Raw genomic sequence first — 18,938 nt, 5'->3', positions numbered from 1 at the left:
TCCGTATATTTTTCTTTGTCAATTCAGAAAAGGTCAACTGTCTGTTGAAATGGTTAATGTTTCCTGCAGAACCTAAGGGGGCGGAGAACTTGGAATGATGCCATTTACGACTTTTCATGTCATCTAAAAACTTATTCATATTCAATTACTTTTTTTCGTAAAGGCATTTTCTTTCTTTAAACTGATTTTAATCTCCAATGTTTCAGTGCATTAAAGAAATTTCAACAAAAATCAGTTAAGTTATATGCTCGGACTCACAACGATAGACAATAAAAAATGCAACCCACTTAGCACTTCATGCTTCGACTAAAATTAATTGGTTAAACAAAACACAGATTCTTACAGCTCACAAATATCACAGTTAACCGTTAGCCTTATCTCACGGCTACAGACAAATCTGAATTCCCTTTAGATAGGAACCCATCTGTTACGCTTTTCCCTTAATCTTCTATTTACTCTTACTTCCCTGTTTTTTTGTTTTGAGAGGGGGTCAGCTTCATTAGATTCCTATGCGGGACATACAGGTTTTCCTACTTCATTCCATTGCTTTACAATTGTTTCTTTTCATTTTCTTACTCATTTTGACTCCCTTATCTGTCTTCTTCAAGGAGTTCACCTTCTTTCTCGCTCTGGATTCGGGACGACCTGTGTGGGGGCGTCGAGTTTATTGCTCATCGTTCCTTCTGAAAAATACTTTAGAGCATATACATACATCAATAACAACGACCGCGAAAATCATTCACAAATATTACAGGGAGCGCACACCGGTGTTTGTCCTTTTGCGAATCTCGAAGCCTGTTGATTGTTCCGTTTTTTTTCTGGTCTCTAAGGCACCTTTGTTCTTCTCATGCAGCTATCATTAATTTATTAATTAAGATAACTCTCCAAGCATGAGTCACTGGCCAGTAATTAAGGCTGCCGAGCGGCAGACCCCCTTTCAGCTGGGGTTGCACTATGGCTCTCTCCCTTTCAGCTGAGAGAGTCCTGTTTAGAGATTTGTTTTGGGGTTCATTTCCCATTAAATTAGGGAAACTGCACGACAACGCCAATTTGTTGAAGAAATTATGTCAGCACTTCGAGTTTTCGCCAAAGGTCCCGTATTTAACAAAGTTCGTGGGGGGAATTAGAGAGACCACAGTCATTCCAAATGTCCCCGCTTTACAAAGGTAAGGCAATAAATTTATATGATACAATAAGCAATATCTAGGACAAAAGGCATTCTTTAGATTAGCAAAAAGACAGAAAAGCGAGGAGGCTGGAGTTAGAGTTTAATAACAGGCCTTGAGTTCCTCGAATAAGAAAAATAATGATTGTCTGCTATCAGCAAAACAATGTGCAGCTGTACGCTTGTTTACATTGTATGACCTTCTGACTGTTTCACACAGAACTTCTTGACTGAAATAAAGCTAAATATCCATCATGCTTTGCCAAGTGCCTATTTCCATGAAATACAGGCAAGCAGCTGGTTAAAATGAATACAGAGTATTAAGGCAACTAATCCGCCAACTAAAGACCCTTCTACAAGTCACTACTATTATTAGTTTTAAATCACCATGATCGATTTACAGTATTTAGATTACAGAGAGAGATTCATACACCTTCTGGCTGTGACTGCAGCTATCCAGCTCTGAAAACGAAACTAAAACACACCCTGCAGCAAACAGCCTAAAACAAAACTAAAAAGCTGACAGGCAGCTCAGCTCTACCCACTCTCTGACATCACTGCAGTAGTAAACACCCATTTCTCTCACTATAGATATTTATATACATACCCATTTATAAACACCCATTTCTTAAAGGTACTCTCACATGACACCTCACCCCAAGAAAAAAAAACCCATCAACTTCAAGATGGTTTCATTTTTCACCTTTTCACCATTCTTTAAGAAATGCACACAGTAAATATACTTTTTCGTTTCAAAAAACAACACACGCAACAGGTATAATACTATAGTCCATTTTTTTTTGTTCTTCTTCCTCGAACTGAAATCCTTCTCAATTGACAGTCTCTTAGAACAAGAGGGTCTCTGCACAATCCATCCATTTCTCTACGCCTCGGCATTTCTCTTTAAAGTCAGATACTTTCGTTCAATTTGATCACAGAGTCCCTTGTAATTCTCCAACACAGGAGCATTGGTTATCACAGCCTTCAGGCAGTCAAATGCATGTTGAAACTCCGCTGTCCACTGAAATTTTCGACGTTTCTTCAGCAAGTCCACCAGTGGAGCAATCACGCTACAAAACTTTTGCACAAATGTTCGATCAAATCCACTCATGCCAAGAACTCGCATTGTTTCCCTTCGTCTTGAGGGTATCGGAAACTCCTCAAAACTGTTGGTTTCACATCCCGTGTGACCATTCGACCCTGTCCAATTGTATGGCCAAAGAAAGTGACTTGGGCTTTTCCAAATTCACTTTTGGCTATGTTCATCACCAAACCCCCCTCCTGAAGTCGGTCAAGTAACTCCATCAGATGATTTAAATGTTATTTCGATGTCTGACTGAAAATTACGAGATCGTTGATGTATACCGCACAATTGGGTAATCCTGAAATGACTTTGTTGACCGTTGAAATGTGGCTGGGGCGTTTTTCATGCCAAATGGCATAAATTTGAATTGGTATATACCATCTGGAGTCACAAAATCTGAAATCTCCTTCGCCCTTTCGGGTAAAGGTACCTGCCAGTACCCTTTAAGTAAATCTGATTTGGAAATAAAAGCTGATTGTCCCACTTTCTCAATGCAATCCTCCAAACGTGGGATAGGATAAGAGTCCATTCTTGTAACTGCATTAACCTTTCTATAGTCCACACACAACCGTTGGGTACCGTCTGGTTTTGATACCATCACAATGGGTGAGCTCCATTGGCTGCAACCCACTTCAATTATGCCATTTTTAAGCATACTCTCAATCTCTTTGTTAACGTGTGCCAATTTTAAAGGGTTAAATCTGTATGGATGCTTTTTGATTGGAACAGCATTTCCCGCATCTACATCATGTATAGCCATTTTAGTACTTCCCAAATTATCTCTACAAACTTGCCCATGTGATATCAATAACTCTTTCAGGTCAGTTCGTTTTTCCTCTGCAAGGTAACTCAACAATTTATCCCAATTTTTAAGAACATCCTCATTTTCCAATTTAAGTTGAGGTACGTCAAATTCACAGTCATCTGAATTTGGTTCATCACTTTGAGTTAGAATCATTAAAACCTCCTCCTTTTTCTCTCCTTCCCTTTCAAAGTATCTTTTAAAGTGTATTCACATGACACACTCGGTGAGTCTTCCTTCTATCTGGTGTTTTTACCATATTATTCCCCTCACTTAATTTCCTTTCAATCTGATAAGGTCCACAAAACCTTGCTTTTAAAGGTTCACCTACCACTGGTGAACAACACTAAAACTTTATCCCCACTGGCAAAACTACGAACTTTGGATTTCTTGTCCGCTACCCGTTTCATCACATTTTGTGCCACTTTCAAATGTTGTCTAGCCAATTCACCTGCTCTATTTAATCATTCCCTAAATTTGACACGTAATCCAATAATGTAATTTCCGATTTCTCACCCACCAATTTTTTCTTAATCAATTTAAGTGGGCCTCTTACCTCATGACCAAAAATTAGTTCAAAAGGACTAAATTTGGTTGACTCATTAGGTGCATCCCTAATTGCAAACAGTACGAATGGAATTCCTTTATCCCAATCCTCTGGATAATCTTGACAATAAGCCCTCAACATTGTCTTTAATGTCTGATGCCACCTTTCTAACGCTCCCTGCGATTCTGGATGATATGCAGTTGATTTAAATTGTTTTATTCCTAAGCTATCCATAACTTCTTTTACCTTGAGGTAAAATTTGATCCTTGATCCGATTGAACTTCTGTGGATAGTCCATATCTAGTTAGAATTTAAGTAACTCCTCCACAATCTTTTTAGCTGTAACATTACGTACGGGAATGGCCTCTGGAAACCTAGTAGACACATCCATTATAGTCAAAAGATATTGATTCCCACTTTTTGTTTTAGGAAGCGGTCCTACGCAATCAATTAGGACCCTTGTAAAAGGTTCCTCAAATGCTGGAATGGGTATTAAGGGCACTGGTTTTATCACTGCTTGAGGTTTCCCTATCACTTGACATGTGTGACATGATTGACAAAATTTAACTACTACTTTATGTAGTCCAGGCCAATAAAAATGTTTCTGGATTTTAGCTTGAGTTTTCCTTATTCCTAAATAACCTCCCACTAGTACCTCATGTGCAACTCGCAATACCTGCTGTCTATACCCTACTGGCAGGCAATACTACATGATAAACTTCTGCCCACTTTTCATCCGCCTGAATATGTAAAGGTCTCCATTTTCTCATCAAGACATCACTTTTACAGAAATAACACTCGGGTACACACACAGATTCCTCTTCCGTGTATGCTTTTTGATACATCCGTTTTTTTTCTATATCTTTTTGTTGTAACTCCGCCAATTTTCCCGAACTAAAAATATCTGCCCCATCCTCCACCCGTTCGTGTTCTTTTGCAAACATCTGATCAAAAATCGTTTCTGATAATTGCACTTCAACTTCATCTTCACTCTTTGATTTCTCCTCTTGTCTTAACCTGTGACTTTGCGACCTTGTTACTACACAATCCGGAAAAATCCCAGGATATTCGTCCTTTGACACTTCAGTTGTCTGATTTTCCAATGGCTTATCAACCACAGTAGGCATCACTCCCACCTGAAATCCAGCTATATCATTACCCAAGATAAACTGTATTCCTGGACAAGATAGTTTCTCTATTACTCCTACTACCACTTCACCACTCTTCACTGGACTTTCCAACCTTACCTTATATAATGGAACACCACTCCTCTCACCCTGAATTCCATATATTACCACCTTTTCTGGCAACATTCTTCCCAAACTACATAACTCCTCATCTCTTACCATTAAAGATTTATTAGCTCCCGTATCTCTTAAAATTGTGACTTCTTTACCTACTCCTCCTGATACACATGAATAAACTTTACCCACACAAGTAAATTCTTTAAAGAGATCTGGCACCTTCTTATCAATCACCTCTTGATCAGGCTGTACAATCTTTTGTACTTCCTTCGCTTCACTTGGGCTTTCCTTTACCACTTTAACAAACCCCACTGTCTTATCCTGTTTTACCACATCAGCCTTCCCAGTGCTTTTCTTCAACCACCAACACTGTGACTTTATATGGCCTAGTTTATTGCAGTGAAAACATTTGAAACTTTTCATTTAGTTTCCACCCTCCTGGATTTTTTAAAATCTGAGGTACACTCTTTATTATCTCCCATCAGATCACCTTTACCTTTACCACTTGAGTATTTCTCATGTCCCCAGTTTCTATCCCTCACAGGCTGAAACTAATGTCGGAATCAAGCTTTGATTTATGAACTAATTCATAATCATCTGCCATTTCGGCTGCTAGCCTCGCAGTTTTAACCCTCTGATCTTCCACATGAGTTCTCACTACATCAGGAATTGAATTTTTAAACTCCTCCAAAAGTATAATTTCTCTGCAAGCTTCATATGTTTGGTCTATTTTCAAAGCACTTATCCACCTATCAAAATTACTCTGTTTGAACCTTTCGAACTCCATGTATGTTTGACCAAATCCTTTCCCTAAATTTCTAAACCTTTGTCTGTCAGTTTCAGGCACTAGTTCATATGCACCTAAGATGGAGTTTTTCACCTCCTCATACGTTCCAGATACCTCCTCCGGTAGTGATGCAAACACATCACTAGCCTACCTACCAGCTTTGTTTGAATCAGTAATACCCACATGTCCTGTGGCCATTTCATTTGTTTAGCTACCTTCTCAAATGAAATGAAAAAGTCTTCTACCTCCTTCTCGTCAAACCTTGGCAATGCTTGGACATATTTAAATAGATCCCCACAACGCCTTAGACTATGACGCTCTTTCTCACTATCCTCATCACAATCATCCAACTGTACATTTCCCTTTATGTCTGCCAATTTTAACTGACTGTCATGTTTCATGGCCATTTTCTGAAGTTCAAACTCTCTCTCTTTATCTTTTTCCCTGATCTGTATCGTCCTTTCTTTTTCTTTTTGTTCTGCTCGGGCTATTCTTTCTTTGTTTCTTTCTTCTCTCTCCTTTTCTTTTTCTCTCATTGCATATTCAAGCTGCTTTAATTCTTTTTCATGTTCAAGTTGCTTAATCTACAACTGGATCTTTGCCAATTCTATTGAGTCAGACTGTATCTCAGGCAACTTTAAATGATTAGCCACCGCCATAATTACCTCAACTTTTCGCATTTTGTCAGGTAATGTTAACTGCAATGTTTTTGCCAAAGCTAACAGTCTGTTTTTTGTCTCTGTCCGTAAAGTACTGTGTGTGACCGTCTCCACCCCCAAAAACATCTGAGCCTCTGAAAGAGCCATTGTCCACAACACACTCCCCACTTAAACTAAAATACCACACCTGAAAAGCAACCACAATATGCTCACCCCTCACTGTCTTTAAGTTCACCAAGCCATCCAATAGATAGACTTTTCTACCCCTCGAGCCCCCAATTGTTATGGGTCAGGGTTTAGAGAACCCCAAAGTGTATCATGGAGTTCACCTGACCCACAACTTTTAATAGATTGTGGTATGGGGCGCACACGGCCCACTCTACAGGTGTGGTACAGCAGAAATGGAAAAGTATCTTTTAAAACAAAGCAATGTTTATTCTATGAACTCAAGTTAACCTTTTTAAAACAAACAGTGAATATATTAGTAACCATTAATTCAAAGATAACCTCCAAAGAATACAACACTAAGTAATCCTTTAAGCTGTCCTTTTAACATCCAAAAGACTTCACAACCTTTAAACAGACGCACATCAGGGTTTACATTCAACACTGAAAACATTTAAATTTCTGAATTCACCAAATGATCAAGAGATAGTCCTTCACGGCAGAGAGATCAATAGTACAGCTGCTTTGGCTGACTTCAGCTACAACACACTGAAAAACGAAGCCAAAAGAGACACACCCAAGCTTTTCTCAAAGTGAAACTAAAAAGCAGAACCAGAGCTCAGCTCCACCCACACTCTGACATCACTGCAGCTAACCATTTCTTAAAGCGACATTCTCATGACAACAGATTTTTGTTGAGGTACACTCTCCTTATTATCTCCCATCAGATATCCTTTATATCTACCACTCGAGTATTTCTCTTTTCCCCAGTTTATATCCCTCACAGGCTGAAAGTGATTTCGGAAACCAAACTTTGATTTATGAACTAATTCATAATCATCTGCCATTTCTGCTGCCAACCTCGCAATTTTAACCTTCTGCTCTTCTCACTACATCAGGAATTGAATTTTTAAACTCCTCCAAAAGTATAATTTCTCTGAGAGCTTCATATGTTTGGTCTATTTTCAAAGCCCTTATCCACCTATCAAAATTACTCTGTTTGATCCTTTCAAACTCCATGTATGTTTGACCAGGTTCTTTCCTTAAATTTCTAAACCTTTGTCTGTAGGCTTCAGGCACCAGTTCATATGCACCTAAGATGGATTTTGCACCTCCTCATACTTCCCAGATACCTCCTCCAGTAGTGATGCAAACACTTCACTAGCTCTACCTACCAACTTTGTTTGAATCAGTAATACCCACATTTCATTTGTTTAGCTATCTTCTCAAATGAAATGAAAAAGGCTTCTACCTCCTTCTCATCAAATCTTGGCAATGCGTGGACATTTTTAAATAGATCCCCACCAAGCCTTCGACTATGACGCTCATGCTCACTATCCTCATCACTATCATCCAACTAACGTTTCTCTTTACATCCACCAATTTTAACTGACTGTCATGTTTATTGGCCATTTTCTGAAGTTCAAAGAATCTCCTTTCTTCCCTTTCTTCTCTCTCTTTTTCCCTGATCTGTACCTCCCTTTCGTTTTCTTTTTGTTCTGCTAGGGCAATTCTTTCCTTTTCCCTCTCTTCTCTCTCCTTTTCTTTTCCCCTCACTTCATAGTCAAGCTGTTTTCATGTTCAAGCTGCTTGATCTGTAATTGAAATTCTTGCTATTTCCAATGATTTTGACTGTGTCTCAGGCAATTTTAAATGCTCAGCTAACGCCGCAATTCCTCTTCTTTTCGTATTTTGTCAGGTAATGTTAACTGCAATATTTTTGCCAAATCCAAAAGCCTTTTTTTAGTCTCTGTTTGTAAGGTACTGCGTGTGACCTTCTCCACCCTCAAAAACCCCTGAGCCTCTGAAAGAGCCATTGTCCACAACACATTCCCTACTTAAACTGGAATACCACACCTGAAAAGCAAACACAAATATGCTCACCCCGCACTGTCTTTTAAGTTCACGAAGCCATCCCAATCATGAAAGATAGACTTTTATCCCAGACGAGCCCCCAATTTGTTATGACCCAGGGTTTAGAATACTCCAAAGTATATCATGGAGTTCACCTGACCCACAACTGTTTATAGATTTTGGTTATGAGGAGCTTAAGGACCTACCTTTCAGGTGTTATTCAACAGAGGCCATAAGTACTTTTAAGCAAAAACAAAGTTTATTCTACAAATTCAGTTAACTTTTCTATAAACACACACAGTAGGTATTTTTATCAATTACAAACATAAATACCCCACACAGCTTCAGTTCTCTCTCCCTATATATATATAACTATTAATAACTTCCCTTTTAACTGTTTCAATTTGATAACAATATCCAATAAGCCAGACAACCCCTTTTACCAAAACAATAGGTTTGAATTCTTTCCAGAAAACAGTTATCACTTTTAAATCATCAAGTGACCTGGATAATTTTTAACATGCAGAGTGAGAGACAAGATGGGGGGGCCGTGGAAACTCATATAACGACGCAGACAGCCCAGGGGTTGGGTCGATGGTGGCGTCAGTGGTCAGGGTACCCGGCCATGGCAGATGGCATGGGTGCTGGCATGTGGGGCAGGGTTTGGGGTTCAGTCGTCCTCGGAGGGAGGGGCTGGGTTCCGAGTGCATGGGGGGGCGGGGTTCGTGCCAGGGTATGGATCAGCCAACTCATCTTGACCACGCTGATAAGGTCCTGATGTTTCTGGCAGCACTGCGTGCCTGTCCGGGCAAAATTGCCCATGGCGCTGACCACCTCTGCCACCGGCGCCCAGCCATGGCGAACAGCAGAGCCTGCCGGCCTTCCTCCCATGCCGGGGTCATCCACCTCTCCTCCACCGCGTCCAGCTCAGTGTCTCTGAACCGTGGTGCTGCTCTCCTTCCAACCATCTTGTTGGCTGGGACGGTGTGTATGGGGGATGGACCGTTTAAGTACGGTTGCAGCATGTGAGCCTCATGAATGCCAATCACGGACCCGGCACGTCCGACACTGTTGTTCCTGGATGCGATCAGAGCGTCCCGTGTGCGTTGGCCCTGGTGCACAAGTCATGAAGCTTCCCCTGCCTGCCTGTGCCCCATGTCCTGCTCATTGTCCATCCCCCCCCCCGCATCCTCCTCATCGGACGAGGCCTGCCCTTCCTCCTCATCCTCCTCCAGCACATCGCCCCTCTGCCGTGTGGTGTTGTGAAGAATGCTGCAGGCCCCCATGATGCGGGCGACACTGTCAGCCTCGTACTGGAGGATCCCTCCAGAGTGGTCCAGGCACCTGAACCGCATCTTCAGGACGCCGAAGCACCGCGCAATCACACCCCTAGTCGCTTTAGGGGTGGCGTTGTAGCGGGTCTCCGCGTTGGTCGGTGGCCTCTGGATAAGTGTCATGGGCCATGGCAACAGCGGGTAACCCCTGTCCCCAGGAGCCAACCGCTCAGCCAGTGGGGTGGGGGAGGGGCTCTAAAATGTCAGGAATCATCGAGTATGCCCGGGTGAAGCAATCGTACACACTGCCTGGATATCGGGCAAAGGTGTACGATACCCAGCTGATGGTCACAGGTTAGCTGCACTTTCATTGACTGGTACACCTTTCGGTTTGTGTAGAGCGACCTATTATCCATAGGTGTCCATAGGGCGACATGCATCCTGTCGATCACCCCCTGGACCCGGGACATCCCTGCAATGGCAATGAACCCCGCTGCCCAGGCATCCTGGTGGGCTCGCTCCATATCAAAATGGATGTATTGAGCCACATGGGCATAAAGGGCCTCAGTGACAGTGTGGATGCCCCTATGCGGCGATGTCTGTGAGATCCCGGGTAGATTCCCACTCGGCGATTGGAAGGACCCAATCATATAGAAATTCAGGGCAACCGTCACGTTGACGGTCACCTGGAGGGATGTCCTCCCCATACTTCCACGGTGCCAGGTGTGCCATCACGTGGCAGATGTGTCGCACTGACTCTCTGCTGAGCCGGAGTCACCAACGGCATGTCGTGTCCGGCAAGTCCTCGAATGACAGGCACTGCCGGTACACACGAAGCTTCATGCAGGGCCTCCTTGGTACCTCCTCCTCCTTGCTCTATTCGGCGGCTGGCACTCTAGCCTGTGCGGCTGCCACCTGCCCCTCTACAGCCCGTTCCACTGCTGCCCGCTCCGCTGCTGCCCGCTCCACTGCTGCCCGTTCCACTGCTGCCCATTCCACTGCTGCCCGCTACGCTGCTGCCCGCTCCACTGCTGCCCGTTCCACTGCTGCCTGCTCCGCTGCTGCCCGCTCCGCTGCTGCCCGCTCCGTTGCTGCCCGCTCCGCTGCTGCCCGTTCCACTGCTGCCCGCTCCGCTGCTGCCCGTTCCACTGCTGCCCGCACTGCTGCTGCCCGCTCCGTTGCTGCCCGCTCCGCTGCTGCCCGTTCCACTGCTGCCCGCTCCACTGCTGCCCGTTCCACTGCTACCCGTTCCACTGCTGCCCGCTCCGCTGCTGCCCGCTCCGCTGCTGCCTGCTCCGCTGCTGCCCGTTCCACTGCTGCCCGTTCCACTGCTGCCCGCTCCGCTACTGCCGCACCGCTGCTGCCCGCTCTGCTGCTGCCCGCTCCGCTGCAGCCCGCTCCGCTGCTGCCTGCTCCGTTGCTGCCCGCTCCGCTGTTGCCCGTTCCACTGCTGCCCGCTCCGCCGCTGCCCGGTCCGCTGCTGCCCGTTCCACTACTGCCCGTTCCACTGCTGCCTGCTCCGCTGCTGCCTGCTCCGCTGCTGCCCGCTCCGCTGCTGCCCGCTCCGCTGCTGCCCATTCCACTGCTGCCCGCTCCGCTACTGCCGCACCGCTGCTGCCCGCTCCGCTGCAGCCCGCTCCGCTGCTGCCCGTTCCACTGCTGCCCGCTCCACTGCTGCCCGCTCCGCTGCAGCCCGCTCCGCTGCTGCCCGCTCCACTGCTGCCCGTTCCACTGCTGCCCGCTCCGCTACTGCCGCACCGCTGCTGCCTGCTCCGCTGCTGCCCGCTCCGCTGCTGCCCGCTCCGCTGCTGCCCGTTCCACTGCTGCCCGCTCCGCTACTGCCGCACCGCTGCTGCCCGCTCCGCTGCTGCCCGCTCCGCTGCTGCCCGCTCCGCTGCTGCCCGCTCCGCTGCAGCCCGCTCCGCTGCTGCCCGCTCCGCTACTGCCTGCTCCGCTGCTGCCCGCTCCGCTGCTGCCCGCTCCGCTGCAGCCTCCTCCGCTGCTGCCCGCTCCACTGCTGCCCGCTCCACTGCTGCCTCCTCCGCTGCTGCCTCCTCCGCTGCTGCCCGCTCCGCTGCTGCCCGCTCTGCTGCTGCCCGCTCCGCTGCAGCCCGCTCCGCTGCTGCCCGCTCCGCTGCTGCCCGCTCCGCTACTGCCTGCTCCGCTGCTGCCCGCTCCGCTGCTGCCCGCTCCGCTGCAGCCTCCTCCGCTGCTGCCCGCTCCGCTGCTGCCCGCTCCACTGCTGCCTCCTCCGCTGCTGCCTCCTCCGCTGCTGCCCGCTCCACTGCTGCCTCGTCCGCTGCTGCCTCCTCCTCCGCTGCTGCCCGCTCCAGTGCTGCCTCCTCCGCTGCTGCCCGCTCCGCTGCTGCCTCCTCCGCTGCTGCCCGCTCCGCTGCTGCCCGCTCCGCTGCTGCAGCTTCTGCATCCACTTCAAACGGCTCCCCTCATACGGCCGGGTGTTCTCGCAGAGTTGCAGTGACCACCAGGGCAGCTACCATTGCTGGTCGAACTGCAAACGCCATTGTCTGCAGGAGCTGAAAGGCTAACATGTTAACATGGTGCGTACTCCCATGCCCAACCAGGTTCCATGGGCTATACGCTGACTTCGATTGGCACTGTGGGCTCCCCCCATTCCTCCCCCCCATATCCTTACCCCAGTCCCGTCGGTGTGCGGCACCATTGGGGTCCCTGGTTCAAAGTCCCATCCCTAATGCCAGGGGTACCATTGGCTGGTACTGCCCTCACTGGAGGCTGCTCTGGGTGGTCGGCCGGTGGGTGGCGGCCGGTTGGCCGCGGTGTTTGGGGCTGGAAGGGGGTGGAGGGCGCCATAATGGTGGTCGGTGCCTGGGCACCTCCCCAGTCCTGTGGGGAGGCCTCCCGGCTCCTCGGCCTGTTCCCCCCTCCCACGGCAGGGGGTCCCACCTCCCTGGCCAGCACGGCCAGCGTCTGGACCGGCAGCCTGCAGTCACCCCATTCCGTGTCCTACCTCTTCTCCCTCTCTCTCAGCAGCCACAACGCCTTGTTCATGATTTTTGAGACCACAAGTAAACCGCGCCATCGGGAACTCGGCCCATCGGAGGCGGTGAATCGCGGAGGCCCCGGAGAATCGAGGCTCAAGGCTGCTAAAGATATGTCAACTGTGGTTAAACTCGGCGAGTGATGCAATTACTAATTTTTCGGGGTGCTGTAGGATCCGATTTGGAGTCAAACTGGCGTCCACCGCGATTTTGGTGTCGGCTGATGATGAATCCCGCCCCATGTACCTCAGCCCGTCTTGGAAAAGTGGAGATGAAAGAGAAACAATGTGAAATGTGAGAGGCACAGCAGCCTCACCAACTCACTGAGGACATAGTGGTCTGTGCTGTGGTAGGAGTGCAGCATGGTCACTGTGTCCACACTTACTGCCGCTGCAGGAAACCCAGCAAATAAAATTGAGCGGATATAAAACCCGAATGTGAAATTGTTTTCTGCTGGGTCACTAACACCAGAATCTTCCATTCCACTCACCTTGCAAACAGGGAGGTCAATCCTTAGTGTGTGAACTGGAACCAATAGTGAAATAGCTGCCCCGGAACCAGCACTCACGGGGTTAATGATTTCTAAATTCAAGGCGGGGACCAAAAAACATTTCCATAGTTAATTAGCTGGGGCATTTCTTCAACACATTATGTTCATGCCTGTAGCTAAACTTTATTCTAAATCATCTCCCTTAAACAGTATAAAAATCTCTGAGCTCTCTGCTCAAACTGCAGATCGAGCTGAAGGTGCTGAGAGTCATTCAGTGGATTCACCAGTGATCTGAGCCGACACCAGGATGCTGAGAATCTTCTTAACTGTGTCTGTCCTCTTCTGGAACCAACTCGCTGCACAGAATGCGACAGACGAGGTGTTCGACCTCTGTGATGAAGTTCACTGCCTTAAACCCGTTTTCATCATTAAGGGCGAGGTGAGTATAGTTCAGAATTTACTGCATTCTCTATTGTTTGTGGAAATTATTTAATGCCTGTTTTTTGGGGTACATGTGCGACACACCGACAGCTCACACGTCAACCCTGAGACATGAGACTGGACTGGAATCGGTCCTCAGCTCTCATTAACATACTATACAGGAGCTGTCATCGCCTGATTGGTCTTCACTACCAGGTAGAATAGTAAGGAAAATATCAGGGATTACTTCTCTAGCACCGGATCAAGAGAGGGGTCGGTGTGGGAACTGGGATGAGTTAGTGGGACAATGTGAAGGACTGTACACTTGGGGATCGTTCCAGCTCCTCCTGTATTCACTGAATCTCACTCAATTTCTGAAAGGAAACTTATAACAGAGTTAAGGGCACTATGTTTTATCTTCTCAATTTGCGCATAATTGCCCTCTGTGTCAGCCAGTATGTGGGACGCGAATGTGATAGGCCGTTCCGATCCGACACACATTCAATGAATTTAGAAGGTTAAGGGGTGATCTGATCGAGGTCCTCAAGATATTAACAGGAGAAGATATGGTAGTTAAAGACAAACTGTTTGGGTGGCACGTGACACAGTGGTTAGCACTGAGACAATGGCGCTAAGGACCTGGGTTCAGATCCCGGCCCTGGGTCACTGTCTGTGTGGAGTTTGCACATTCTCCCGGTGTCTGCGTGTGTTTCACCCCCACAACCCAAAGATGTGCAGGTTAGGTGGATTAGCCACGCTAAATTGCCTCTTAATTGGAAAAAATAATAATTGGGCACTCTAAATTTAATTTTTAAAACGACAAACTGTTGGAGATTCTAAAACTAAGGGGCACAGTCTAAAATTTAGGGCCAGACCATTCAGGAGAGATGTTAGGAAGAACGACCACACACAAAGGGTGGTCGAGGGTTTGGTTTCTCTTCCACAAATGACAATTGAAGCTGGAACAGTTGTTCATTTTAAACCTGAGATTGATATATTTTTGTTAAGCAAAGGTATGAAAGGATATGGGCCAAAGGCAGGTATATTGAAGTAAGGCCACAGACCAAACATGATCTCATTGAATGGCGGGACAGGCTCGAGGGGCTGAATGGCCTCCTCCTGTTCCGATGAGTCATTCAAGTGGGGGAAGAATAGAGAAATGTAGATGTAATCGAGGATTGAATAGTTAGGGGAATAGACACTCTTCTCTGCAGTCAGGATTGAGAGTCCTAAAGGCTGTGTTGCCTACCTGGTGCCACGGTTAATTATGTCTCATCTGGGCTGCAGAGGAACCTGGAGTGGGAGGGGAAAGATCCTTTTGTCGTGGTCCATGTAGGAATCAATGATACAGGTAGAACGAGAAAAGAGGTTCTGCAGAGGGAGGGCATCTAGGCGCAAAATTAAAAAGCAGAACCACAAAAATAATAATCTCCATTTATCATGTGAACCACGAGCTAATTGGCACAGGGTCAACAAGATTAAAGAGGTAATTGCGTGGCTGAAAGATTGGTGTGGGAGAAATGGAGGTGAGGTGGTAGGACATTGGCACCTGTACTGGGAAAAGAGAGAGCTGTTCCATTGGTACGGGCTCCACTTGAATCACGCTGGGACCAGTGTCCTGGGGCTTTCACAGCTTTAAACTAAATGGGGGTTGGGGAGAGGGGGGGGATGCTGAGAGGTTTAGTTGCATGAAAATTAAAAGAAATCCATAGTGTAAGGAGAATCTAGGAGTAAAGGTTAATGATGCAGTTAATTGTTACCAATGTTACGATCCAAGTTGATCTGATAACTGGACAGGAAGATTCCAGAATGGAAGCCTGGCTTAACAGATGTGAGGCGGGATTCTCCTTCGGCCGACACCGAAGTCGGGAAACGCGATTGGGCGGAGAATAGGTTCAACGTCAAAATCGAAGTTGCCGCCAATTTGAAGCCAAATCACGATCTCCGTCGCATTCGTCAGCGGCGTCAATGCGTTCTGGACCGCATGTACAGTAAATGTCGTTTACATATCACGAGCGGACCCGACCCGGTATTCTCCGGGACCTCCGCAATTCCCCACCTCCGATGGGCCGAATTTCCGATGGTGAGGTTCCATTGTGCTTTTAAACATCATGAAACCGGCATTGTGGTTGATGAGGGAGAGAGAGAGAGAGGAGGTAGGACACGGAGAGGCACAACTGTGGGCTACTGGGCCGGTCATTGGCCGGGCCTGCTGGAGTGGGGGTGGGGGGGGGGTCGTGATGGGGGAACAGGACGTATGGCCGGGGTGACCCCCACCACAGGATTCAGGAGGTGTCCAGTCACGGATCACCATTACCGTGACCTGCAAGGCAGCCATCTCGCTGTGCAGTCCACTGACCACTCCACCTTGGCCGCTGGTTCTGCAGTGACACCGGCCGTATGGGCACCCCAAACCCCCCCTACCCCCGCCATACCCTCCAACACCAAACTGGCCACCTCCCGCCAGTAGGGCATCAGGCATCCCACCCAGGGCAACTCCCACTGTAGCCCCTATACGGGCGGGGGACGTGGAGTGTACTACTGGCAAGGGCAGCACTAGCCGACGGTACACCTGGCAGTAGGGATTGGGCGCCAGTGCCAGAATCCTCACGGTGCCAGGCATCGACGGGGCCAGGGATGTAGGAATGTGGAGGGGGCATATGCAGGGCCAGAGCCTGCAGTGCCAACCGGTACGACCATGTTAGGCACAGGGGAACCACCAACATGTCGACCTTTCACCCCCTGCAGCCAATGGACATTGGAATACAACCAGCAATGGAGTCATATTATACCAGGGAATCATACAAGAGCTAGGAAAATTAATAATAGAACAAACGTAAAGGTTTTATTTGAATGTGCGTAGGATTTGGAATAAAATTGAGTTAATGGAGCAAATAGAGTCAACAGGGTGTGATTTTGTGGTGACGACTGAGACATGCTTACAAGGAGACCAGGTTTAAAAGTTAAATATCCAAGGGTTCTTAGTGTTTCAGGAGATTGAAAGGAAAGGACGGGATCAGTACTGTGGTGAGAAATGATATTGGCACTGGAGATCAAGATGTGGAATCAGTCTGGGTGCAAATAAGAAATAGTAAGGGAAATAAGTCCCTGCTGGGGGTAATCCATAGGTCCAATGTCCCACAGTTATAAACCAGGAAACACTGGGACATATAAGAAAGGTACAACAATAATCATCGGTGATTTTAATATGCATATAGACTGGATTAATCAAATTGCCAAGGGTAACCTCAAGGGAAAGTTCATAGAATTTATTAGATTGTTTCTTGGAACAATATGTTGTCAAACCAACCAGGGAGCAGGCTGTTTTAGATCATTGTGTAATGATATGGGATTAATTAATGAACGTGTAGCACTTTCGAAAATGGATAACCTCACATTTATCTACATTAAACTTAATCTGCAAAATTGAGGCCCACTCACCGATCCTATTCATATCCATTTTTACATCTTATTTCTTCATTGCAATTTGCTCTCACACCAATTTCAGTGTTGTTTGCAAATTTGGCTACAGTGCCTTCTATCTCTGTATACAAGTCATTAATATAGATTGTAAATAGTTGGGGCCTGAGGACCGAATCCTATAGCAGACCACTTGTTACAGCTTGCCAACCAAAGAAAGATCCCTTTATCTCCACTGTCTACTTTCCGTTGATTAGCAAATCCTCTTTTCAAGCGAATTTATTACCTCTAGCCCCGTGGGATCTTACCTTGTATGTTAACCTTTTGTGCGGCACGTTATAGAATGCCAACTGGAAGTCCAGACACATTACATCTACAGGACACTACATGAACAGGAAGCCCATTATCCACTTTGCTTGTTACTTGGAATCATAGAATTTACAGTGCAGAAGGCGGCCATTCAGCCCATCAAGTCTGCACAGGCTCTTGGAAAGAGCACCCTACTTAAGCCCATGCCTCCACCCTGTGCCCGTAACCCCATCTTTGAAGAACTCGAGCAAATTAGTCAAATTAGTCAAGCATGATTTATAATAATAATAATAATCTTATTGTCACAAGTAGGCTTCAATTAAGTTACTGTCGCCACGTTCCGGCGCCTGTTCGGGGAGGCCGGTGATTTACCCTTCATAAAACCATTCTGACTCTTATGGATTGCGTTTTGACTTTCCAAATGTACTGTTACTATTTTCTTAATGATGGATTCCAACAATTTCCCAATGACAGATGTTAAACTAATATATTGAAGAAAACAAATACGAGAAACTAATAGGACTAAAAGCTGACAAATTGCCTGTACCTGATAATATTCATCCTCTAAAAGTGGTGGCCTCAGGTATAGTGGATGGATTGGCTTGGGATCTTCCAAAATTCCCTCGGTTCCAGACCAGCGAATGTAACACCGCTATTCAAGAAGGAGGGAGAGAGAAAAACAGGGATCAACAGGCCAGGTAGCCTAACATCAATTGTTGGGAACATGAAGTGCAGGGTGGATGGGCAAAGCGAGAATGGCACTTTGGTGGGTCATTCCGGTGGGGATAGCGAAAAAGGGAATGGACTCGTGTTCGGGGATAGTACAATCCAGTGGAGAGACTGGGTGTTGTCTGCCCTGTGCTTGGTTTCAGGATATCTCATCGCAACTGGAAAGGAAGTTGGAGTACGAGAGACTAATGGGTCCTTTCAGCAATGCCCTGAATCAATTACATGGGTGGAACTGAGAATGAGATCCTACTGGGAGTTTGAGGAGCTTGGGTTTCAACAGAAATCAGAGATTAGGGATAAACAGGATATTTAAAGGTTGACAGGCTATAACTAGGGGCATATCACAAGGATCCGGCAATGTGTTGTCCATTTACCTATCCTGCCTATACCTCTTCGCTTCTTTGTGTCCTGCTTACAGCTTACATTCCCAGCTAGATTTGTATCATCAGCAAACATGGGTATATTTTACTCAACTCCTTCAGCTAAGCTAAGTGAAGGGCACAGCTCGTCCCAGCCAGGACCATCTGAAGATGCCGGTTCCTTTCTAGGTTGGCTTTTATCTGGTGAAATTAACAAGCCTCCGCCCCTCAGCGGGCAAGCTCGTAATCCACAAGCCCCACGGGAAGATTGGACGGGTTGTCCCCATGGGTCACATGGGGGTTACAAAACTGGGAATGTGTTCATTGCATTGATTCAGTGTAGAAAAACATCAATAAACCTCTCACAATGTATGTTATTATTTTTTTTAAATGAAGGGGAAGGGACGAGGCCCAGAGTGCAGAACACTAAAGTTGAAAGAGGGAGAGAGAAAGGAAAATTAATCTGGAAGTGCTGATGCCAAGAATTCCATCAAAACTCTGAAATCTTTGACGCGGTCAGTCCATCCAGGACATGAATACTACGACCACACCTTGGAACTGAGGACAATCCTCTCAACATTGATCTATTTTGGTACAAGTTCAGTTTTCAGAT

General features: G+C 46.7%; 1 protein-coding gene and 1 long non-coding RNA gene across 2 annotated transcripts in view; one reads left to right on the top strand and one right to left on the bottom strand.

Moving 5' to 3' along the window:
- Nucleotides 1-477: 477 nt before the first annotated feature.
- LOC140411131 (uncharacterized) overlaps nucleotides 478-18,938 on the bottom strand; it is a 28,885-nt gene continuing 10,424 nt past the window's right edge. Inside the window, exons 2-4 of the long non-coding RNA XR_011940830.1 lie at nucleotides 17,785-17,889; nucleotides 13,089-13,180; nucleotides 478-693 (exon numbers count right to left, since the gene is read on the bottom strand). This is a non-coding gene — a long non-coding RNA (uncharacterized lncRNA). The remainder of the gene's footprint in view (nucleotides 694-13,088; nucleotides 13,181-17,784; nucleotides 17,890-18,938) is intronic.
- Nucleotides 13,317-18,938, top strand: part of LOC140411130 (heme-binding protein 2-like) — a 46,951-nt gene continuing 41,329 nt past the window's right edge. The window contains exon 1 of the mRNA XM_072500191.1: nucleotides 13,317-13,527. Coding sequence (XP_072356292.1) covers nucleotides 13,396-13,527 — 132 coding nt within the window. The 5' untranslated portion in view covers nucleotides 13,317-13,395. The remainder of the gene's footprint in view (nucleotides 13,528-18,938) is intronic.

Source organism: Scyliorhinus torazame, chromosome 4 (genome assembly GCF_047496885.1).
Source record: "Scyliorhinus torazame isolate Kashiwa2021f chromosome 4, sScyTor2.1, whole genome shotgun sequence".
Lineage (NCBI taxonomy): Eukaryota > Metazoa > Chordata > Chondrichthyes > Carcharhiniformes > Scyliorhinidae > Scyliorhinus > Scyliorhinus torazame.
Note: the sequence above shows the minus strand (reverse complement) of the source record. Positions and strands in the feature narration are given on the sequence as shown.